General features: G+C 36.6%; 1 protein-coding gene across 2 annotated transcripts in view; it reads right to left on the bottom strand.

Annotated features, from left to right (window-relative positions):
- Window positions 1-16257, bottom strand: part of LOC139699785 (serine/threonine-protein phosphatase PP2A-like) — a 72763-nt gene extending 56506 nt beyond the window's left edge. Inside the window, exons 1-4 of one of the 2 annotated variants that reach the window (XM_071598221.1) lie at window positions 16053-16159; window positions 13498-15840; window positions 11261-11470; window positions 7757-8020 (exon numbers count right to left, since the gene is read on the bottom strand). In XM_071598221.1, coding sequence (XP_071454322.1) covers window positions 7757-8020; window positions 11261-11470; window positions 13498-13665 — 642 coding nt within the window. In that variant the 5' untranslated portion in view covers window positions 13666-15840; window positions 16053-16159. Of the gene's footprint in view, window positions 1-7756; window positions 8021-11260; window positions 11471-13497; window positions 15841-16052 lie in introns of both variants that reach the window. The other variant, XM_071598222.1, reaches the window with a different exon arrangement.
- Window positions 16258-21058: the final 4801 nt, after the last annotated feature.

The following is a 21058-nucleotide window of genomic DNA, read 5'->3' as shown; positions in this document are numbered from 1 at the left end:
TCCTACTAATGTGACCGTTGCGTTACCAGTAAAAAACTACACCGACAATACAGATAACAGTTTCCAATGGAACTATGCCATGACAGCCCCTAATGAGAACACTGGAAATCATTACATTTGATCATATCCAAATGATCTAACTCTCTAAGACCTTTAAATTGGATTAATATTCCTGTTTTCTGAATTGCATTTAAGTCAACAACTTGATAGTTGAATACCATACAAAGGCATTACCCCTATGCCGTCTACACCCTCCCCATGCATAAAACGCAGGTGTCCACCTTGCACTTTGGTTCCAATTAGTCCTCCTTGATGGCAGGTACCTTCTCACCCTGGGTATGTTCTTAGGGATATCTCTCCTTCCTATTTCAGTTGCCTTTTACCACAACAGATGTAAGACAGGAGTTTTATCCACCCTTATACCCACAAGGAGTGCTCCAGGTATTTAACATTGAAAGGCAACAACCAACCACCAATTCCCTGCTATGATCCTTGGTTCGAAGGCTACAACTGACACTGAAAAATGCCATCGACTGAACAATGAAAAATGAATTGTTTCGGGTCCAGAATGTTCAGATAGGAGACCTGTTTTCATTGGTCCACCACATTTTGAGTGTCGCCTCTACTTGGATGTCATAATATACTTTTCGTTTTTAACAGCACATTTCACCTTTGTCCAAATAGCGACTCGAGACCATAAATGGCATACATCTATGATACTTGTGCCTACGGTTAACAAGGACTTAGGCAATCAACTTTCATTTTTCTTTTTTATGATTACATTCTGAGCTACACATATAGGTTTGTCGCATCAGACTACTTTCATCTGGGTGGAAAAATTATTCATTTCCCAACTGAAGTAAGAATTTCTGTTGTATTACTCTGTGAATTACAAGGAGAATTCCCTGCATTCAATTTCCTACTGGCACTTGACATTTAATTGCATTGTCCAGCCACGTGTCAGTGTAGTATGGTGTGTACCTTACGAAAGCAAATAAAAAGCATGCCAAAACCTCTCTTATTTCTTTGTTCCCCAGCTCAACCTCTTAAACTACCGTTATGTCTTACATCTGGACGGGATTTAACAGTACCAACTAAGCAACTGCGACTTCCTCCCCATCCCCGACATCCACCGTCGACGCCCTCACCTTAGAAAATGTTCACTGGAAGGAGCACATGGCGAGGTAGCTGGGGATGGGGCCGCCCGCCCCATGGCACACCAGTTTCGGGACACGTGAAGGAAATTCTGGATTTTGCATTCTCAACCTACACTTTAGGGAGCATGAGTAAACTTAAGAAAGGTGGTTATAACGAAGAGCAAAGTAATTCATTCGTTGATCTATATGCAACAGAGGTGTTGTCAGTTAAAAGTTCCACACTTACTAACGATTATTTGTTCCCGTGGAACTCTGCCATGGTAGCTCCTGAAGTGATCGAAGGTTTCTATATAGAATGATCATATTCTGGTAAATCATAATGACAAACCTAGGCTTTTAAAGGCAGATTATGACTCTGTTTTCAGTTTCCCCTTTTCACCACAACTTTAGTATAAATTAACTTATATCCAGGACAATGTTCAACTTTGACTGATACTTCATAAGTGTAGAATTAGAAGGAGCTAGTCCAAATTACAATCTGTTACCATGGTTTAAAAAACTAATAAAAATTACTATGAAGGGAAAAACACATTATGAACAGGAATGATTATTTTTAATAGAATACCCAAGAAGAACACTAGGTGACTCCCAAACTTGGCAGTAGTCATATTTATTGAAAATGAGTCACAACCTCTGTACCTTATGCGACGCATTTGTTCTAGGGATTCCTTAGAAATGAAAAATTTTCTCATTCATACAGGGTCACAACATCAAATTACCAATTCCTCCAGGAATATTTATATGAACCACGCAAGTGAACATCGTTGGACGGAGATAAAAAAAAAAATTTCCCCGGGTCTAATTCTTGTCTGAATATAAGGAAACAAAATGGTGAAATACTTAGCATCCACTTGTCTTAAACAACTAATATAGGTGCACACAAGAGAATCATATCTAATGGCCAAACTCAAATATGGACTTCTAATTTGATCATTACAATAACGAACATGTTTGTCACCATATTTCCCTTCCTCGACTGAAGAACTAAAACCTTGGGGTCACGGGTCAAAAACAACCGGACCTCTTGTTTTTGATGACCAGCTCTAATGAGACTTCCCATTTGAACAAAGGAGTTGCTCATCCACCAAACTCCAAAAGACCAGCACCCACCTAATTGGGGAGCAAACTATATGCACATAAATTCTCCTCAAATTCACTCAGGATAAATTTTAGGGGAAAGTACACAAAGCAATATTCCCATCAACACAACATTACATTTTGCAACACATTTATTAGACTTCCATTCCTTGGAGCATAAGCCTTCTGAAGCTGATACACACTGGAGCCTGGCTTTTCCGGGAACCCATGAGAGCCCAAACCAGAGAAGGTAGATGGTTACCATCTAGCAAGAGGATGTTAGGCAAGGATACAAGTTCTATGCATTTGAATAATGAGAAACATACAAATGTTTCATCTCTTCAAATTCAACAAACATCCATCTCGGAAACAATACCACTTGACTTTCACAAAACATCTTCTCAAGATGCTCATACGAACTGTGAACTAATTTCCAATGCTCTCATTTGGACAAACAAATGAAACACTCCCCCAGTTTAGAAAGGGGGGCCTCCTGAGTTTTCAAATGGTAATATTACAGTCACATTTATTTGACAAACCCCAGCAACGAGAGGTTTCTCAGAATGAGAGCTGACAACATCAAAATGCTTGCTCCTCCTTTGATGACTTTAAAACTAGTCCATTAATAATCCAAACCACAGGAGTTTTCCCTAACCATGGCCCTAGGTGGGGAGAATAATCATTCGATCCAATTATTGAGCTACCAACACCAAAACTATGCTCCCAACAGCACAATGTCCACCTCAGATCCCTCCATTATCCCTAAACATCCATTCTTCCTAACACTAAAGACATTTAGACTGCTCTGATAGAATCTTCCCAATGGAAACCTATATTGATTTGGAAGGTTACGAGTCATTTTCAGTCTCCAAATCTCTTGCTCTCCAAAAAAAGCAGGACAAGCTTCAAATTGATGTTGGAGGACACTACAATATTGTCCCAAATGCAGTAACATTTTAAAAATATAATCATTATAACACAGATATTCTACAAAATGGACAGCATGCCAACCCATTCTAAGCGATTTCCCTTATGTTAGCACTTAAAAGACATGTACAAAATTTATTGCTTTATGGCAAAGACTCAGTGAAATGGGAAGGCGATTATTAAGCATTAGAAAACTCAATATCCGCGACCCCATCTTGTGATTATTAATTTTGTTCAAACAAAACATTGATATTCACTCTCCACAAAGAGACAACCAGGAGCAGCCCGATTTTCAGTCAGAGATCTAATAGAGGTCTAGGAATAATGGTAATTGCAAAACATAGCCATGTTCATGGCCGTACTTTCCAAGCCTGTTGCAGCCAAACAGGAAATGACCCACATGGAATCGTCTCAAAAATCACCTATCCCAAATTTGTGGTTTATAAAGGGAAAGAAATTGAAACCTAAAATTAAACCAAGGGAAGTGATTAATGTGACGATCACTTGGGGACCAATGCAAATTAACCTTCAGGGGTTAAAACAGGAATGATACCAAACAGGGTGAATGACACATTTACACGCTGACCAAGAAGAGTAAGGCAAAACCAATCACCACTGTGGCTACAATCAGATACCACTTTAGTGGACACATTAAGGGGAGCTCGTGATCACATGCACAAACACCTGCTTCGGAGAAACTCATATGACTGCACACCATAAATGTGACTGCAATATTCTCAGTTAAAAACTCACACACCATACAAGTAACTCACTTTTATGGTACTATGCCAAGGTAGCTCCTAAAGATAATAATGGAAATCATTGAGAGTGATCATATGGAAATGATCTACATCACTTTTGAGATTCATTAGAGGCATCTCGCATTTTGCACTCAAAACATTTAATTTAAGGGGGTTCAGGTAAATAACATTTCCTCACCTACTTTCTTTTTTCCCCCTTCAAATATACCCGCAAATCACATTTTTACTCAATTTTCTATCATACCGTGTTGTGAATTTATGGATGTTGTACAATTCTATTTGCTCTTATCATTTCACATTATTTATTCACTAGACTAGAAATTAACCTTGCAGCAAAAATATCACCTTGACTCTGGTCCATTAAGTTTCCGGGGATTTAAACAGTTTGAAGGCTCATTTTATGAAGGTTTTACTTAACTGGTTATGAGCATGGTGTTCTTATATTCAGCATGGAAAAGGGAGGCAAAATGAAGAAGAGGAGAATGATGACATAGCTTTAGACAATCAACTAATCCGCTACCTTTGATTTTAAATTTACAATAAACAAAACAAGATTTTAGTAAATATGGGAAGCCACTTGATAAGCTGAATCATTTTAATTTGAATATCAATCAAAATATGTACGGTGGGTTCTCTGGGTAGGCTGTCATGAAGAACATAAAGAGTATTAATCTCAACTGTTTCTTGGTTACCAAGGACGCGTTAATGAAGCATCATAGCACAATCTTGTCTTTCCCTCAATCACAACTATAAAATCATAAGAGCTTTAGCCAATTATTTCAGGTGATATCATATGCCATATTAAAAGCAACCAGGGGTAGCATAAATTGTGCTTTCAGAGGGTGATAACCAATACCCTTAAGCCACAATGAATATGTAGAGAAAATATGGAACGAAGATAGCATTGATCAAATACTGTATTGAATGGAAATGAGAGACCAAGTATAAAAACATCTCCCTCAATGATGCAAGGAATTTACAAAAAATACTGTTGTACAAGATTGAAAATATGAACAGGGAAGTTGATAATTCCATAACCTGAAGGAAAGATATGCGGTTCCCATAATTTGATGCCACATAATTAACTGAACATGAATAACATACCGCTATAGATTTTGAAAGTATTTTATACAAAATGCATAAGAAATGCCATTTTCACAATGCAAAGAGTTCTTTATAATTTCAACAATTTCTTCATGGATTTTACCATGAAATGATCCTTAGCTAAGTAGGCAATAAGGATAGCAGAGAGATAAATAAATATTTATTTCCTAATTAACTCTTCTGACTGAAACAATTGTTCAGAAAATTAGTAGCACCGAGCAGTTCCCATGCAGTTAAAATATTTATTCGAATATTTGAGTAAAATTATCATCAGTTCGTTAATTACTGTATAAGCAACCTATTCCTACCTTAAGATGGACTGATTTGAAAGGGGCTTTCCTAACAAGAATGTAATTTTTCTTTTGTACTTCAAACTGCTTCTATCAGTTAATAGAAAAATTAAATGTCAAACATGTGGAAACTCAAACTGATGGTTCTGTTGTTGAGATCAAATAACACACACATCAAAAATAAGAAAACCTTATTCCCTCACACTGTAGCACAATAATTATTTTCTCCACACACAAGACTTCAGCCTGATGCTTCATTGTACAGCAAGGTCCTCAAAATGCAGGCGGTTCGAAAGAAAATGAAAGTTGGTTCCCACTTTCTATTTCCCTTATCTTAGGTACTAAACACCCAGCACCGCAAGTCAAAAAATCTGGGCCACACTCCTAATCACTTCCTCATACTCTCTATTTAGTCATCATTTCACATTAAGTTCCCACTAATGCGGAAATTAACGGCATAGTCCAATGGTTAACCTGTCTCTTCCAGCATTTTTCGAAGATTGTAAAAGGCAACCTAAAATTTTTTTGAAGTACCTATTACAAGAAAATAAATGTGAAAAGAAGATGCCAATGACCACAAATACAATATTTTTGTGTTTTAAGGAAGGTCACTGTGAATAAAATGAGCAACATTTATCAAATACCCTAAATGAATGAGAATGAGAGACCAAGAATAAAAACTTCTCTCAAGTTTGAAAAAGACTATTATGTAATATTGCTGAGTGTACTGACGCTATCAAGAAAAATTATTCCATTACCGAGGAACATAGTGGCTCCCTTAAATTTGATGGCACATAATTGTGTGAACATAGATAATCTGCAATTATACATCTGGGAAAGTATTTTATACAATGACTCATGAGAAATGCCGGATTCCCAAAATGCAATGAGTGTTACCATCAAATCACAAATTCCTGTCAGTATCATACAGTAAAATGCGCCTTAATGAAGTCAACAAATAAGGTAGCATACAGAGATATTAAAGCGTATTCCCTTTGTCAAAGTCCTACCTGAAACAACTACCCAGATAAATAAAAGTAACTAGTGGTTTGCATGTAAGAAAATATTTTATTTAATAACTTGGCAAAAATTATCATAAATAACATAAATCTATGTAAAAGTGTAAATGAATTATCAATATATTGAAGGCAATGTTAAAATTAATTTTTTATGACTCAAACACAATAATATCCATGATCTGAAGGCGTACCTTTCCTTCTCTGTACAAAGTAAAATACAAAATAAATTGTAGTCATAATGCATAAATATTGAATAAAAAAATGATTGCTTTCTCATATCTCGACTATTATATCTAAAATGCTTAAATTTTTGTTGAGTGATGGCGTTTTCTAATCCACTGCACATTATTTCACATTCTTTCCCAAATAGCAACTTAATGACACAGCTCCAATAGTTGTGTTCCACCTCCTTTAACATCCACATCAAAACACAAATCCAAGTCAAAGAAAACAAGTGATGTGAGACGCAAAAGTCACCATTTAACCAGGCCACAACTGCCACACTTAAACTAGCCACATTCCTGTAGGTGATTAGTGATCTATTTACCAAGAACCGAAGTGCAAAGTGTTATAATTATTGGATTTTACAAAGCCCAGAGTGCTATAGTTACTAGATACTATGAAAGTGTTATATTTATTAGATTTTACGGAGGTGGATTTCTTATACAAAATCAAAGGCCCTCCGTTACATCACTCTACCACTTTCTCGAGCCCCACGCAAGGATGAGTAAGCCCATCCTCTCCCTACAAGGCCCTTCCAGCACAGCTTGAGATTAGAGCATGTCTATGTATTTCTCACAAACTATAGCGACAATTTCAAAGTCATTCGCAAGTATTTGCATATGTTTCCTACAAATGAATTAGAGCAAAATTTTGAAGGGTTTAATGGAAAGTGAAGCCTTAAAGTAATCAAAGGCACTGAATAAATAGGAAATTGCAATGCAGGGAAAAGGTACAATATGCAGGACTTATCCTATCAGTGAGCTATGACTAGCAGCATGCATTAGTAGAGATGACAACATGATATGAAGTTTCAAAGGAAGGCCGAATGTTTTTCACCACTTTGCCATTGACATTCCAGTGAGAGTAAATATAAACATGTGTGTCTGTGTGTGTATGTTTACATGGATATGCATTTTAAAATAATTTTTTCAGCACCTCAAAATAAAACCACTCTCTGCAATTTCCCTGACTTTGCCTGAATTTACCAATTACCCCTGCCACTGGTCACCCTGGAAATCTAAAATAATGGCACTGATTTCTAATGAAAATCACAGGCAAACAATGTTTCACATTAGCAGCAATGAATACATGAATGCAGAAAGAGCACATGCTTTCAATATGAAGCAATACACATTGAATACTCAACGGGCAGAGATAGAACTCTAATGGTAGAGGAAACAAAGTGGTAATTAACATACCTCATGAGGAACTTCTTGTAGCCTATCCAAAGCTCTGATATGGTCTAGGGAATCTATCGATGGGGAAAGTCCTCCATGAAGGCAAAATATTTGTGAATCCACCAAGGCTGTGAGTGGCAAGTAATCAAATAAATCGGTGAAAAACTTCCATACATTGGCATTCCCATACTTTCTCAGGCACTCGTCATAAAAGCCATAAACTTGAGTAATTTGTCTTGACTCGTGATTTCCTCTAAGAATGGTGATTCGTTCCTTGTAGCGTACCTAAAAATGTGGGAAAAAATCTTTATTAAATTTAAAAGGGTTATTTTTTAAGTTAGGCTCGATTGGTCATAAGAAAATATATTAATTAGAAAAAGTTTTCAATGACTCTAGTTTCCTATTAACCTACTTCACTTTTCCACTCATTCACTGCTCATATTGAAAGGCTAATTCCCTTTCACCTCATTTTATAGCTACAAAAGAATTCCCAGTGGCCAAACAGCATTGTCAGATCATGCAGATGATGCATGTTGGGCAGCAAAAGGTCACCACCAATGCTGGTGTCGAACCTTAAACTTGACAACAAAAAGGAGAAGTGAATCTGGAGCAGTCAAAGAGTCGACTCAAATGCACCCCATGCCCCTCTTCCGAGGTTTGCCAGAAAAGCAAAAGCTAAACCTGCACTTAGAAGTTCAGCCAAAGAGGGACAAAATGATAACAGAATCAGCCCATTGTAATAACTTGGGTAAACTCGGCAAATTCATTTAAGATAAAGGAGATGTTGATTATCCTCTCCAGACTTCAAGGTTGCTCATATGGTCCCACGACAACACCCATCCACTTCTCACTATGATGAGCAATAGCACACAGAAATATAGACCTTTCTCTACATATTTTTGGTCCAGGAAACACTTCATCAAGCTTTCATATTTCCTGGAAAAATGCTTCAGGGCACACGTCCATTTTAATTACATTAGAGAACTGAGATGGCTGCATTCAGTCATTGGTACTTGCAATTTTTCCCTTAATGGTTCACACAACTTCAATGCTGCACTCATACTATCTATGCACTGCATATCACTCTACTGTTCGACATATATAAAAAATATTATGTCTCCTGTGCCATCATAACCAATCAATATTTGCAGTGATATTCACTACATGCAAGTACATAATTGGGAAGTTTTTCTGCTGTTCTTGCATTAGTATGACACATTTCTACTTCATGCGATGGCATAGGCACATACCATTTTGGGATGGTCTCTCACTGCCCTAGGAGGAGGAAGACAGTTTCTTACCATCCTTCAACTCGAGGTAATAATTCACGGAACCTCCCATACTATTTCACGGGAATTTCATTGCAATCTAAGAGCAAATAACATCACCTCAAACGTTTTCAGATCATACAAGTAGTTAGTGTCAGATATATTGAACCCCCAACAGAAACCTCCACATTCCATTTCTCAAGGACCTTTACCTTGTTTACATGTCATGCTCAAAGTTACATTTTTTTACTACCACCCATCTTTTAAAGTTTTCGCCAAAATTCCTGAATTACTCATTAATTTTTTCCAAAATCATTGAGAGCGAAAGCATACAGAGAGTCACCAAATCATATGGAAAAAAATAAGACATTTCAAATAAATGGGTTGTACCTGCAAAACATGAAGCATTCAGTGAACACACACATTATGCTGCATCTGGGAATATGATAATTATATTTATACCATACTATTGGTTATTATTACTACTTAGTATTTGCCATTAATGGTAGGCTCCGTATAGGCATCGACTGAACATGGCTACATTTCTTAGCTTTCCTAGTAAGACAGCCTGAGATATGACACGACAGCAATCCCTTCAATTCTGCAGACTTCCTTCTGTCCACAAGCCCATCCCACTCATATCCCCTCCTCTCTTGTCTGCCATCCTCCCATCTATCACACTCTTCCACAATCCATCCTTCACCAAATTCCCAATCTACCACACCTATTATGTAGTTTCAATGACTAAATTTTAGAGTCGTAGAAAAATCAAGCTCCCTTTCAAAGTTTTCTCTGGTCTTTTTGTAACGTCCTTACTCAGCATCCCTCTCATCAATTCCTTCCTTTTTGGTCCAAAAATAATTCTGAGATGGATAAATGATCCACGTGCTCTAGTTTTTGTCCACATTGTAATGTTTAACTTGACTTCCCTTTGACTAAAATACTTCAACCTTTGTTTTGTTTGAATTGGTCTACGAAGTGTTTTCACTAAATAATGGGAATTTGAGTTACTTGGAAAGAATTTTATTTATTCATGTAAATCAATGTTGTCCCCTACGAAGTAGTCCCCATTAGCTATTACACATTTATGCCAAATCATTTTCCAATCCTCGAAACACTAATGGAACTCTATATTTGGCATAGCTTTTAGTTCCCTCAGCAATGCATTTCTAACCTCATCTATGCTTGTGAAACAATAGCCCTTTAAGGATCTCTATATTTTTCGGAGCCAGCTCTACATTGAGCCAGCAAATATGGAGACAGGCACATCATTACACATCTGTTTTTGGCCAAAAATTCACTAACAAGCAGTGAAGCATTTGTGGCACTCAACTTATGAATTGCATCACCACAATAATGGGTATTTTTTCCATATTGCATCACGCAAGTGGCATTGGACTTTTAAGCAGAATTCTTTAATTGACAGTCTGATCTTGTGGCAAGAACTCATGGTGCATTATGAAAAATTACAAAATTCCTGTTACTCTTTGAATACACCTCGCACATCTGGCACCCATCATATTGATTTTCCAAGGCACTCTGTAATGATTGCAACCCTTGCCTAACTGGCTTAATTAAGAGCTGGGTCATCCGCAAAATTAACTGTTTAATGAATTCCCCATTGACTTTTATTCCTGTCTACTGTTGTCCACAACACTTTTACAAATTTTTCCATGCATGAATTGAAAACCATGGGTTTAAAGGGTACCCGTATTATTCTTCTTCCTAACACTGCCCATCCTCAGTTCTCGTCCAGCAAACACAATTGGGCAGTCTGAAGCAAGGATATTACGACTGTTTGTTAATACAAGAAATACATGAAACAGTTTCTGGCGTCACTTGGTGGAAATTCTTCATATTGAAATAAAATTTAAAATACTTCGCCTTTCCACATAAACCACTTTTATTACGACCTAGGTTTCTTTATGGTATAACATCATCAGGTAAAAATACAAGTCAAACACAGTATATATAGTTCTGGAAGGAGTGGAAGAGGAGGGAGGGAGGAAAGCAAGGATTGGTTGAGGTAGGAAGAGGAGGAGGAATGATAACATTGAAAAATTAGCAATATAATAAAATATACAACCAATATAATCAATATAAGAAATACACTTTAAAATATGGAACTCATAAATATGATGCCTGCAGGGAAAACAACTAACTATCTAATTTTTTTCCAATGGTTGAATCAGTAAAATCTACCACACCAAATTTTACCAAGTATTCGTACCTTTTAAAATGATACCAACAAACTTACCTTGAGAGCCACTAAAAGGGTGACAGTTTCAACTGAGTAATATCCTCTGTCAACATAATCCCCCATAAAAAGGTAATTAGTGTCTGGTGATCTACCACCTATTCGAAACAATTCCATCAAATCATGGAACTGCCCGTGAACATCTCCACAGACAGTAACTGGGCATTTTACTTCTTGAACATTTGATTCCCTCGCTAGGATTTCTTTGGCCTGGAAATAATATGAATTACAACATTACAAAAACAACTTTACACAACTGCACAAATTATACATGGCACTACTAATTTTAAAATATGACATTCGAATCTTCAAATGATTTCCCGCTGCATAATCATGATATTACACATACCATGTTCCACAAAGTAAATTCTAATGGCAATTCTACCTTGTTCCATTTATCTTGTTTTTAGTGCCCTAGAAGCCACTGCTTGGGGGTGTGGCAGGGGGTGAACACACACAAGACTAATTTTGCCCCGGATATTTTTTCACCCTAGCTAAGTTGGACATTGTTATTCTGATCCCTTATTATTCAAGGAAAAAAATACATCTTAAATCTATCTGCTCAACACTTAATCTCGCTAATTTTATTGAAATAATCTCACCTGCCATAGTACGATGGGGCCAATAATATATTTTCGACATCATTGCTATAAAGACATCCCATAAACTCTTTTAGATTCAGGACTTTAATTACGCATCAAACTCTTTCCAAACTGTTATCTGGAATTACCTCAGCCCCGCGATGCAACAAATTTTAACTGCAATAAAGACACCGCTCCCAATTCTGTTAACTCTGCCGTTTCTGTAAACGGAAAAGGATTTTAGGAATATTTCACCGTCACAGACATCAGTGGATAAACAGCTTTCTGTTCCGATAATTATACCTACATCTGTGCTTTGAATAAGCTGATTATATTCTGTGACTTTGTTTTATAAAAAATTTTGGCAACTAACTACCAAAGCAGATTATCTACAGTCATGCGAGTGATGGCGGGATATGGGGGAGAGATGATGGCATGAGCCAATCGGGGAGGAGAGGGAACAGTGCGGAGAGCCCCACTCTCTCGACTCAAGTTAGAAAAATTCACAACGAGAGTTGTGATGCCAAAGTGCCTAGGTTTTTTTTGGTGCCATGGTACCTTTCCAAGTTAATTTATTTTCGAATAACACGCTAGCCAGTAGTTCCCGGCTCAACCTTGTGGAAACTCATTTTAACAAAATTAAGAATACAAAGTAACTTTCCACTGTCCTTTATTAGCGTACAACCAGTTGCAACGCTCAAGCGTACCTGATGATGACGCTTGAGCATGGAAACCGGTTGTACACTAATAAAGGACAGTGGAAAGTTACTTTGTATTCTTAATTTTATTAACACGCTAGTCAGTCAAATATCTATCTGAATATTATGCTCATTGAATAAAAATGAATGCTTATTGAAAATTTAAATATTTATGGAAAATTAGTTCTCCAAGAAGGCAGCTAATTGATACACCCAGAACTTAAAGCATTGATGTCATTCTTCTTTTAAAAGAGAGTAATTTTCACTTTGTTAAAATTTGATCCAGAATTGCATTCCTTGGATTTTTATTTGCTCCTACCCTGAGCATTAAACAGAAACTGCCTTATACAAAACAAAATCACTTTTTTGGATTCATAAACCTTTGCACAGCAGAATCACCAGAATATATCTATTTATTCACTTCAGCATATCCCCCATTGCAATAGGTCTTTTGTTCACTCATCCCAACCTCCACTTTTTGACATTGGGTCCCCCCTTTGGCATTTCCCCAATGGATTTACATTCTATCTCAATGTCAAATGAGGTGTGCCATCCCTCATGCCAATGGATGGATAATGAATGAATGGATATACCCTACGACACTAACGGAAGGTTATTTGAGTTTAAAAACTCATTTTCTATTTGGTTCAGGTACATTTGCACTAGTTGGTCTCTGGCTGGTTGAATTATCTGCTTATATGTGAATACCATGGTTATAGAATGTTCATTTTTTCAAGTTTATTGAATCTCAATATATTGAATAACATTCTAACATAGAAGAATAATAAGCTTAAGACTTATTCAGTATTTTGAATGCCAAAAATAACCATTGTCAGTCAGCAGACAAACCAGTAGCAAAGTGTGACATGATTCAAACTACAAGATACTTTTAGAAGTATGGGTTTGATGAATAACTTGAAAAATAAAATTTTTATAACATCAAAGCATAACTTCTCACATATTTTAAGGTCCCAGTTGCTCCCAAGGTGCTGTTGAGCCTGTAAGGCCATTTCTGAATCCTTTCTTCTCCCCAACCATGCCGAGCACTTCCTCCCTTGTTTTCATTTTGACCCAATTCACCTTTTCCAAATTCGCACTTGAAAAACCTCCCATTTAAGCCTATCATCCTACTTCAATTTAAATTTTTCTGCGTCGCACCAAACTATGGTCTATATCAAAGTTTTGATGAGCCCTTTCTTACATTCCTTACTCAACATTCCTGCCGTTAATTCTTTCCTTCCTTGAGAAACCTTTTTTGCCAAATCCAATTCTTCTTCTTATACCCCAACTACTTGGCCTCTTTTGGCCCAAAACACTTCTGATATAAGTCAACTGTCCCCCATGCTTTAGTTTATACTGCCATATTTTAACATTTAAGTTGGCCTGTCTCTTTCTAGAAATCCACATTACCTTGGCTTTATTTCATAAGGACGCCAATGTTGTAAACCTCTTTCTAAAAACACCCATCCGGAATCTCCATCCCCACTCGCCCCTGACTAGTATGAGGCATGTACAGGTTTCCCGGCAAGCAATCATTTGTCCTGCTCTTCATTCACTCGTTAATCATCATGAGCACCACTTAAGCTTTGTGCAAATTCAAACATTGCTCTGTAGTCCTTACATGCTGCTGCTTTTCCCTTCTTTGAAATAGGAACTAGCACTGATTTGACGAAATCTGCTGGCCAAATTCCTTTCTCATAAATACCACAAATTAGTCCATAAAAACTCTTCCAGCAACCTCAATCTAAACCTTTAGGAAGTTCCAAGGAAAATTTGTCCACTCCCACGACTTAATTGATTTCAATTCCAGTAATTCTCCTTATATATCGCCATCGAGTAAGCCTGGACCTAAGCTATCTTCATCTAAGTCATATTCTCTTTCTAAGCTACCAGGTCTAATGCCTTTCCCATACAGTTCTCCTTTATATTTTATCATCTTTGGTTCAACTATTATTTTCCGGACATCTGAATTACAGTTTTACCTTCTTAGTTAGACATTGTTCTAACATTCCTGTTTGACGCACTTATAAACTTTCCACATCCTCGCAAAGCGTCTTCCACTACGCTTCTTTTGTTCTCTTTGTTACCTGCCAGTTGATTAAATTAACTCTTAATACTTCCTTCTACCCAACTCTGATTTACATGCTTCCATTTACTTCTCTAGTCTGTCTTTCTCGTCATATCCGCAGTAATCCGCGATTTCCTCGCTATGGTTCCTTTAAATTTGCTGGCAGTTTTCGACATCCCTTTAAGATATATTTTTCCGTAAATATAATATAATTTACGTCCGTGAGACTTCCGTACAAAAAATATACACATGTAATATGTGTGTGTAAATATATATATGTGCATATTAGCATATATACACACACGAGATCGCGGAATCTTTGAACTCGAGACAAAAAGAAACAGTGGTGGAATGTGGAGAGGGGGGAAAACCGGTTTTGTCGCATCGCAGTCGCCAGGATCGGGGAGAATATGTTCCCTTGCTCACCAAATATCGTGATTTCTGGACAATGAATAATTTATGAAGATAGTTGGAGTCACTGTAATGGTCATTTTCAGAACATTTTTCAACAAAATGATATCGTCACAAATGCAAACAGCAATTAAAGATATTCTGTTCAATTAAACGGTCTGTCCGAGGTACATCTTCAAGTTCTAGAATTGTGAGAATATTTCACACCATTCGAATAAGGTCAACAACATCTTTCACTTAAAAACTAGACTATATGCTAACTGGAGGCTGAAGCAACACTTAAAATTGGCCTTCAAGAAAATTACTTCTGAACCTCATCGTAATCTAACAACGTACACAATTCCTTTCCGGAATTCCATTCGGCTGAACATATTGTTGATTACCAAATCCCTTCGGAATATATTTAAAATTGTGTTACTTTAAATGTGACTGTCCAGGAATGTGTATGAATGTCCAGCATTTAACTAGCGACCGGAGGGCCCTAGTTCGATTCCCGGCCACCCTCAATTCCACCCAAATTTTGTGACTTTTCAGGTACCAAATCTTCCTCGGAAACCATAACAGACACGGAGAGGAACTGCCTCCCTACCCGATATGTGAATTTCAGACGCCGGGCTCAGGGGTTGGGTAACTCTACCACCTCAAACCAGAACGACCTCTCGGTTGATTACTATTTTTATGGTTTTCTTGAGCTTCAAGTTTGAAATATTCAAACAAATTGCCTTGGAAAATGGATACCGACATCAAAAGACCAAATTACAAATTTTTAATTTACCATTCACGTTTATTTCTAAATTAATACAACTTCTATACACGCAACACCTGCAATGCCATAAAAATATCGCCAATTACCACAAGTCATTAAGACACCGGAAACGATGAACTCATTATTAACAATAATGTCGACAACTACTGCATACGTAATTATCCACAAAGTCTTATTACAAGTATAAATACTCAAACCACTTAACATGATGAGATACTGAAAGCAAATGCAGGCACTTTTTTTTATCTAAACAATGAAGTAAGGTTACCTTGTCACATAATGTCTTGACTTGAATTTCCGAAAGTTGCTTGCACTCATTTAACTGTTCAATCCACTGTTCCAACTCTTTCAATGATGACTTATCTTCCATTCTTCCAGGCGGGTGTTTTTACTGTCCCCTAAAATGTTAGTTTTCTATTTTACAAATGTTTGTTAAGAGGATCATGTACACTTCCACAATATGGCCGAATGCATTTCACTGACACTACCTGTTTAAAAAATAAAACTGCGTAGTATACCCCACCATATGACCTTGACGTCAACGTTCGCTGCGCTGTCACCGGTAGTGGATGCAACTAAAGCTAAATGCCATATACATCGTACAGAATTGCGTGCATTAGGAAATAGAAAAGGTAATTCATAAATTACCAAATATAGTTTCAATAATTCCTATTTTAAAAATTAACTCATACATAATAAAACATACATTTTCAAAGTCATTGCGCAATTAAAGGGAAATTAGAAAAAAATTATCAAAGACAACAAACATAAGAAAAGTTTGTCATATCTCGCATAAAAACTAAATGCAAATATTTATTAGATTACGACACAGGGGAAGGTATTTGTGGTCCAAAGGCTTAAATATATATCCAACAGAATCAGTTTATATACTTATTTTTGGAAAAACGCCCTCAAGATAATTTATTTGTGGTCCATTTCATCTGAATATGCAGTTGCAATTTATGATAAGCTAAAATTATTTTTGAATATGCTTCTGATGAGGGCATCCAAGCCTACTTTCCAGGATGAAGAAGGTCATATGTATCTACATTATACCCCGCAAGTTGCCGCAGGGCGTGCTATTTTTTTATTTTAGTACCCTGCAAGCAACCGCTAAGGTGTGTGGCAGGGGGCGAATACACACCAGAATATGGCACTACTGCCTTAAAACAACGTTATTCTGAACCCTTATCGTTCGCGGAAAAATGCATCTGAAACTTATCTGTTGTACATTTAATCTCTCTCTATTTAAACGTAGGTAAAAGAGGATAAATGCACATGCAAAACCAATAAATTCATCAAACCCAAGCGCACAGAGGCGTATAGATTCATGCAAAAACCTTATTAACTTACACGCATGCAAACACGTATACTATCAACTAACAAACCCACATACCCTAACGGTGACTTGCAGGGTATAAATAAACAAAAATTAAGTTAGATTTGAAAAGCAAGAAGGGGAAATTAAACTATCTTTTAGACATACTACTCATGGTTTCCACCACCAAATACAGGTAAAAGATGTTGCACACCAATAAGGCTGGCAGCAGGGGCGTCCCCAAACAGAGAGAGGCAACTGATAGAAGGAGATATTTGAAAACAAACAAAGCAGGGCAAGCACGATCGTGAAGAGCACAATTTCTTTAATGGCAGTCGCATGCAGGAATAGTTTTGACAGCAAAACACAAGAGATTAGTGAAAGTGCATGCAATTGATTATAACTAATTATTCTTTCAATGCTGTTGGTTGCAAGTGGGATTTTTGCTATCTATAACTCTAAATGAGGTCTCACTAGGGTGTGGTAACAGCGTTCCTTGACCTTGTAGCCACTCCTACCTATAATGCATCTAATAAATCCTAATTTTTTTATATGCCTGCCCCCAGATTTTACGCATGTGGCTGCCCCAAGTGAAATTTTTGGTGATTGTAACAACTAGGAATTTTAAAACATCAAATTCTAGTTTTAATTCTAGGTCAGCTCCAACTACTTTGTGAACAAATCCAGTTGATCTTTTAAAGAAATTTACAACCAAACATTTGTTATGGTTTAATGGCAATCCCCAAGGTTGATCAAGGTCATTGATGCCCTTGGACCAAAATATAGGACTTACTTTCTGAAGTATATTCACTGCTGAAAGAGGAACATCAGGATGGGGGTCTGGTCTCCTCCAGTGGCTCAATGGGTAATGCCTTCAACTATCCATCCAGAGGTTGTGGGTTTGAGTCCTGCCTAGACATGTTTTCCTCCACCTAGGGCATGGATGTTTATAATTGTCTTTATTGTAATTTGTAAGGGTTAGGTGGAAGAAGAGACTATTATGTCTCAATCTCACACCAATAAAGCCATTAAACAAATAAATATATTTCACAATCTCTCAAAATAATAGGGATCACACTAGGATTCAAATATGGTTTGGTACTTTTACTTGAAATTGTGAAATAATGCCAAAGATCAAATGCACTTCACTATCATCTTCTTCACAGTTTGGAGCCACAGGATAAGTGGATACTGTGCCATTAACCAAAGGCCTTGAAGGCATCAGCAAAAATGGTGCAAAGAAAAGTGTGCCAGAAATAACCTTATCGCCATTAGGAAATGCACAAACAGGCTAAAAAGACAATTTCTCTTAAATGGTAACATATTTTTGCCTTTAATAAGCTAATGGTATTAAAAACAATGAGAAAACAATTCTCAACATAGGATAACATAGGCCAGACCCATATCATCCATTAATATTTTGTTCTATATTCTCATTACATCCTTATTTTTTCCCAGGCATCACCAGAAACAAAGTGCTGTGTCATTTCTTACCAAAAAGAAAACAGAAATTTTGAAGAAAACCAGTCACTCTAAATCCTGCTTCTAGACATATTAATTCTGAAAATGCCAGAATATTAATCAGTTCCTCATGCTTTTGATGTGCTTGTTTTACTTGAAATATTTTCAATTGTAAGCACCAGTGTGTACAGATATATGAAACATTGTAACTAAACTATTTTACATGCTAACAAATAATAAAAGGAAAATTGTTCCAAAAATACCTTTAATTGCTTTGGGATAAACACAATGCCAATGGCATTCATTGACAGTGCCCAAAATAAATGTAAAGCTGCCTGGTCAATCATAAGGAAAATAGGTCCTTCAACTAATGTAACAAAATATACTGCAATAGATCCCTCTGAATTTAATTACATCTTCACAAGTTTCATAAACAATATTCTTGGTAAAATATTTAACTCTGATCTGCATTTTAAAGACTAACTCAATAGATCTCCTCTTCCTACTGAAAGGTTTTGCTGGGAGTGGGTCACTCCATCTGAAATAGTGAAAGTGGTTGCCAAATTAAGGGATCAAAAAGTAGAGCTGCCTATGGTGTCTTTAATGATATTATCAAGGCCGTTATTCATCAAATTTCCTTCTCACTGCCTGTGTTCATCAATTCCTGTTTCTTTTCTGGTTACTTTCCTGATGATCCACAATAATCTTAAGTAATACCAATTTATAAGCAGGGTGATAACAATGATACAACAAATTGCTGCCTCTTCTCCATCACTCCTGTGATTGGCAAAGTCCAAATACTTATATATCTTGACAGAAAGAACCTACTCAGATCCTTACGATTTGGCTTTAGACCTGGAAAGTATACCAAGCTCACTGTTGAATATGTCTTAAAAGAAATACTTAGTGGTTTTGAATATAGGCTGTGGTTATCTCTCTCATTGTTTGACCTCTCCTCATCATTTGATTGTGTAAGTAATGCAAGTATTGTAATTCCAAAGTCACCTAAGATATGGCATAAGGTTTTGGTGAAATACAAGTGACACAAAAGCTCTGCTCATGTTACGCAATAAAGCAGTTAAGATTATTGGCAGCTCCATCATGATCACTGTCATCCACTATTTGACAGGCTAAGAGTGATGACGGTCATTAACATGATCATTTACCAGTACTTAATTCACATCAAAGATAATATAAATAACTATGAATTTAGAGGCAATATCCATTGCCCCAATACAAAGTCAAGGAATATGTTAGACATTTGGACAAAGCAGATTGCCCAAAGCCTTCAACAAGTTGGATAACCTTGCCTTAAAATTCTACAACTAAATTCCCCATGCTGCCAGGCGGACTAGCTATAAAAGGTTTTAAAACATGTTTAAGGGTTGATCAATTTCAAAACCCTTGTATTCTTTGAAATCGTCTTTTCAATAGTGAAATTATAATATGTATTTGTGTATTTCTTAACCACGGAAATGAATTTTCTGTATTTATATGTTTTTATTTTGACGATATCTATAGTAGGAAGTGCTGCTCTTTGATGAACATGGTTGATTGATAATATGTATAGTCAAAAAACATGCAGATTTAACAATGCTTTCAAAAACCTAACCCAACTGACCATTGGCTAAATCACAAAACGGTGCCCGATCTTGATTGGTCAATGAATAAAAGAGGTACGTGAATATATATAAATATTACATATTATTGTATTATTGTCATTTTTGAACAAAAAAATTATGAAAAACAATTTTTTTGATAGAATATTTGTTTAAAACCATAATATTATAATAAAAGTATCCACTGTCGTTAATGTCGCTACAGTCGTACGACGGTCATGGCAACTCCACCATTGTAGAAGTGACAGGCCACGACATAACTCTTAGAGCGAGCGCCTCTGTAGCTAGATTCCAATACTTCTAGACAATGGAGAATGCACTTAGATTTTTCTAAACGTAAGGGTCACACCAGATTTTCTCGCAGAGTTGCCAGCTTTTCTGGAGCTAATCATTTCACGTTTTGTTTTTTTTGTATTCATTACGTGGAACACAAGTGAATTAAGCTTCGGTAAATCTTAGTAATAACTCTTTCGAAGAGTTTTCAAGTGCAAGTTACTCTACCAATTGTTTTTTGCTGTTTACAGAACAACATTTCGTAAATAAAGGCATTTATTAGATTCCCTTATATGTGTTTATCAGATAAGTTGAAAGTTTGAGTCATCAATGAGTTTTCTGATCACTCTGTGTTTTCACCGATCGTTGATCTCTTCAATCCATCTTTACCCCTGATCAACTGTTATGTACCTACATGGAAACTACCGCGGCATGTTTCTGTGTACTTCGGTTTTCATCATTAAATATACATTATTTTGTTTTTCCTCATGGAGTTTTGTCCTCTTTGAAAAATTTTACAAGCAATTTAAATGTTCTCTACGGTTGGGTCAGCAAATCAAATTTATAAACTTGTGTAAAAGTAGATTCTTAATATGCCAGAGA

This window comes from Hetaerina americana, unplaced genomic scaffold (assembly GCF_022747635.1).
Source record: "Hetaerina americana unplaced genomic scaffold, ioHetAmer1.1.p SCAF_90, whole genome shotgun sequence".
Lineage (NCBI taxonomy): Eukaryota > Metazoa > Arthropoda > Insecta > Odonata > Calopterygidae > Hetaerina > Hetaerina americana.
The sequence above is the reverse complement of the archived record's forward strand: the minus strand, read 5'-3'. Positions and strand labels throughout refer to the sequence as shown.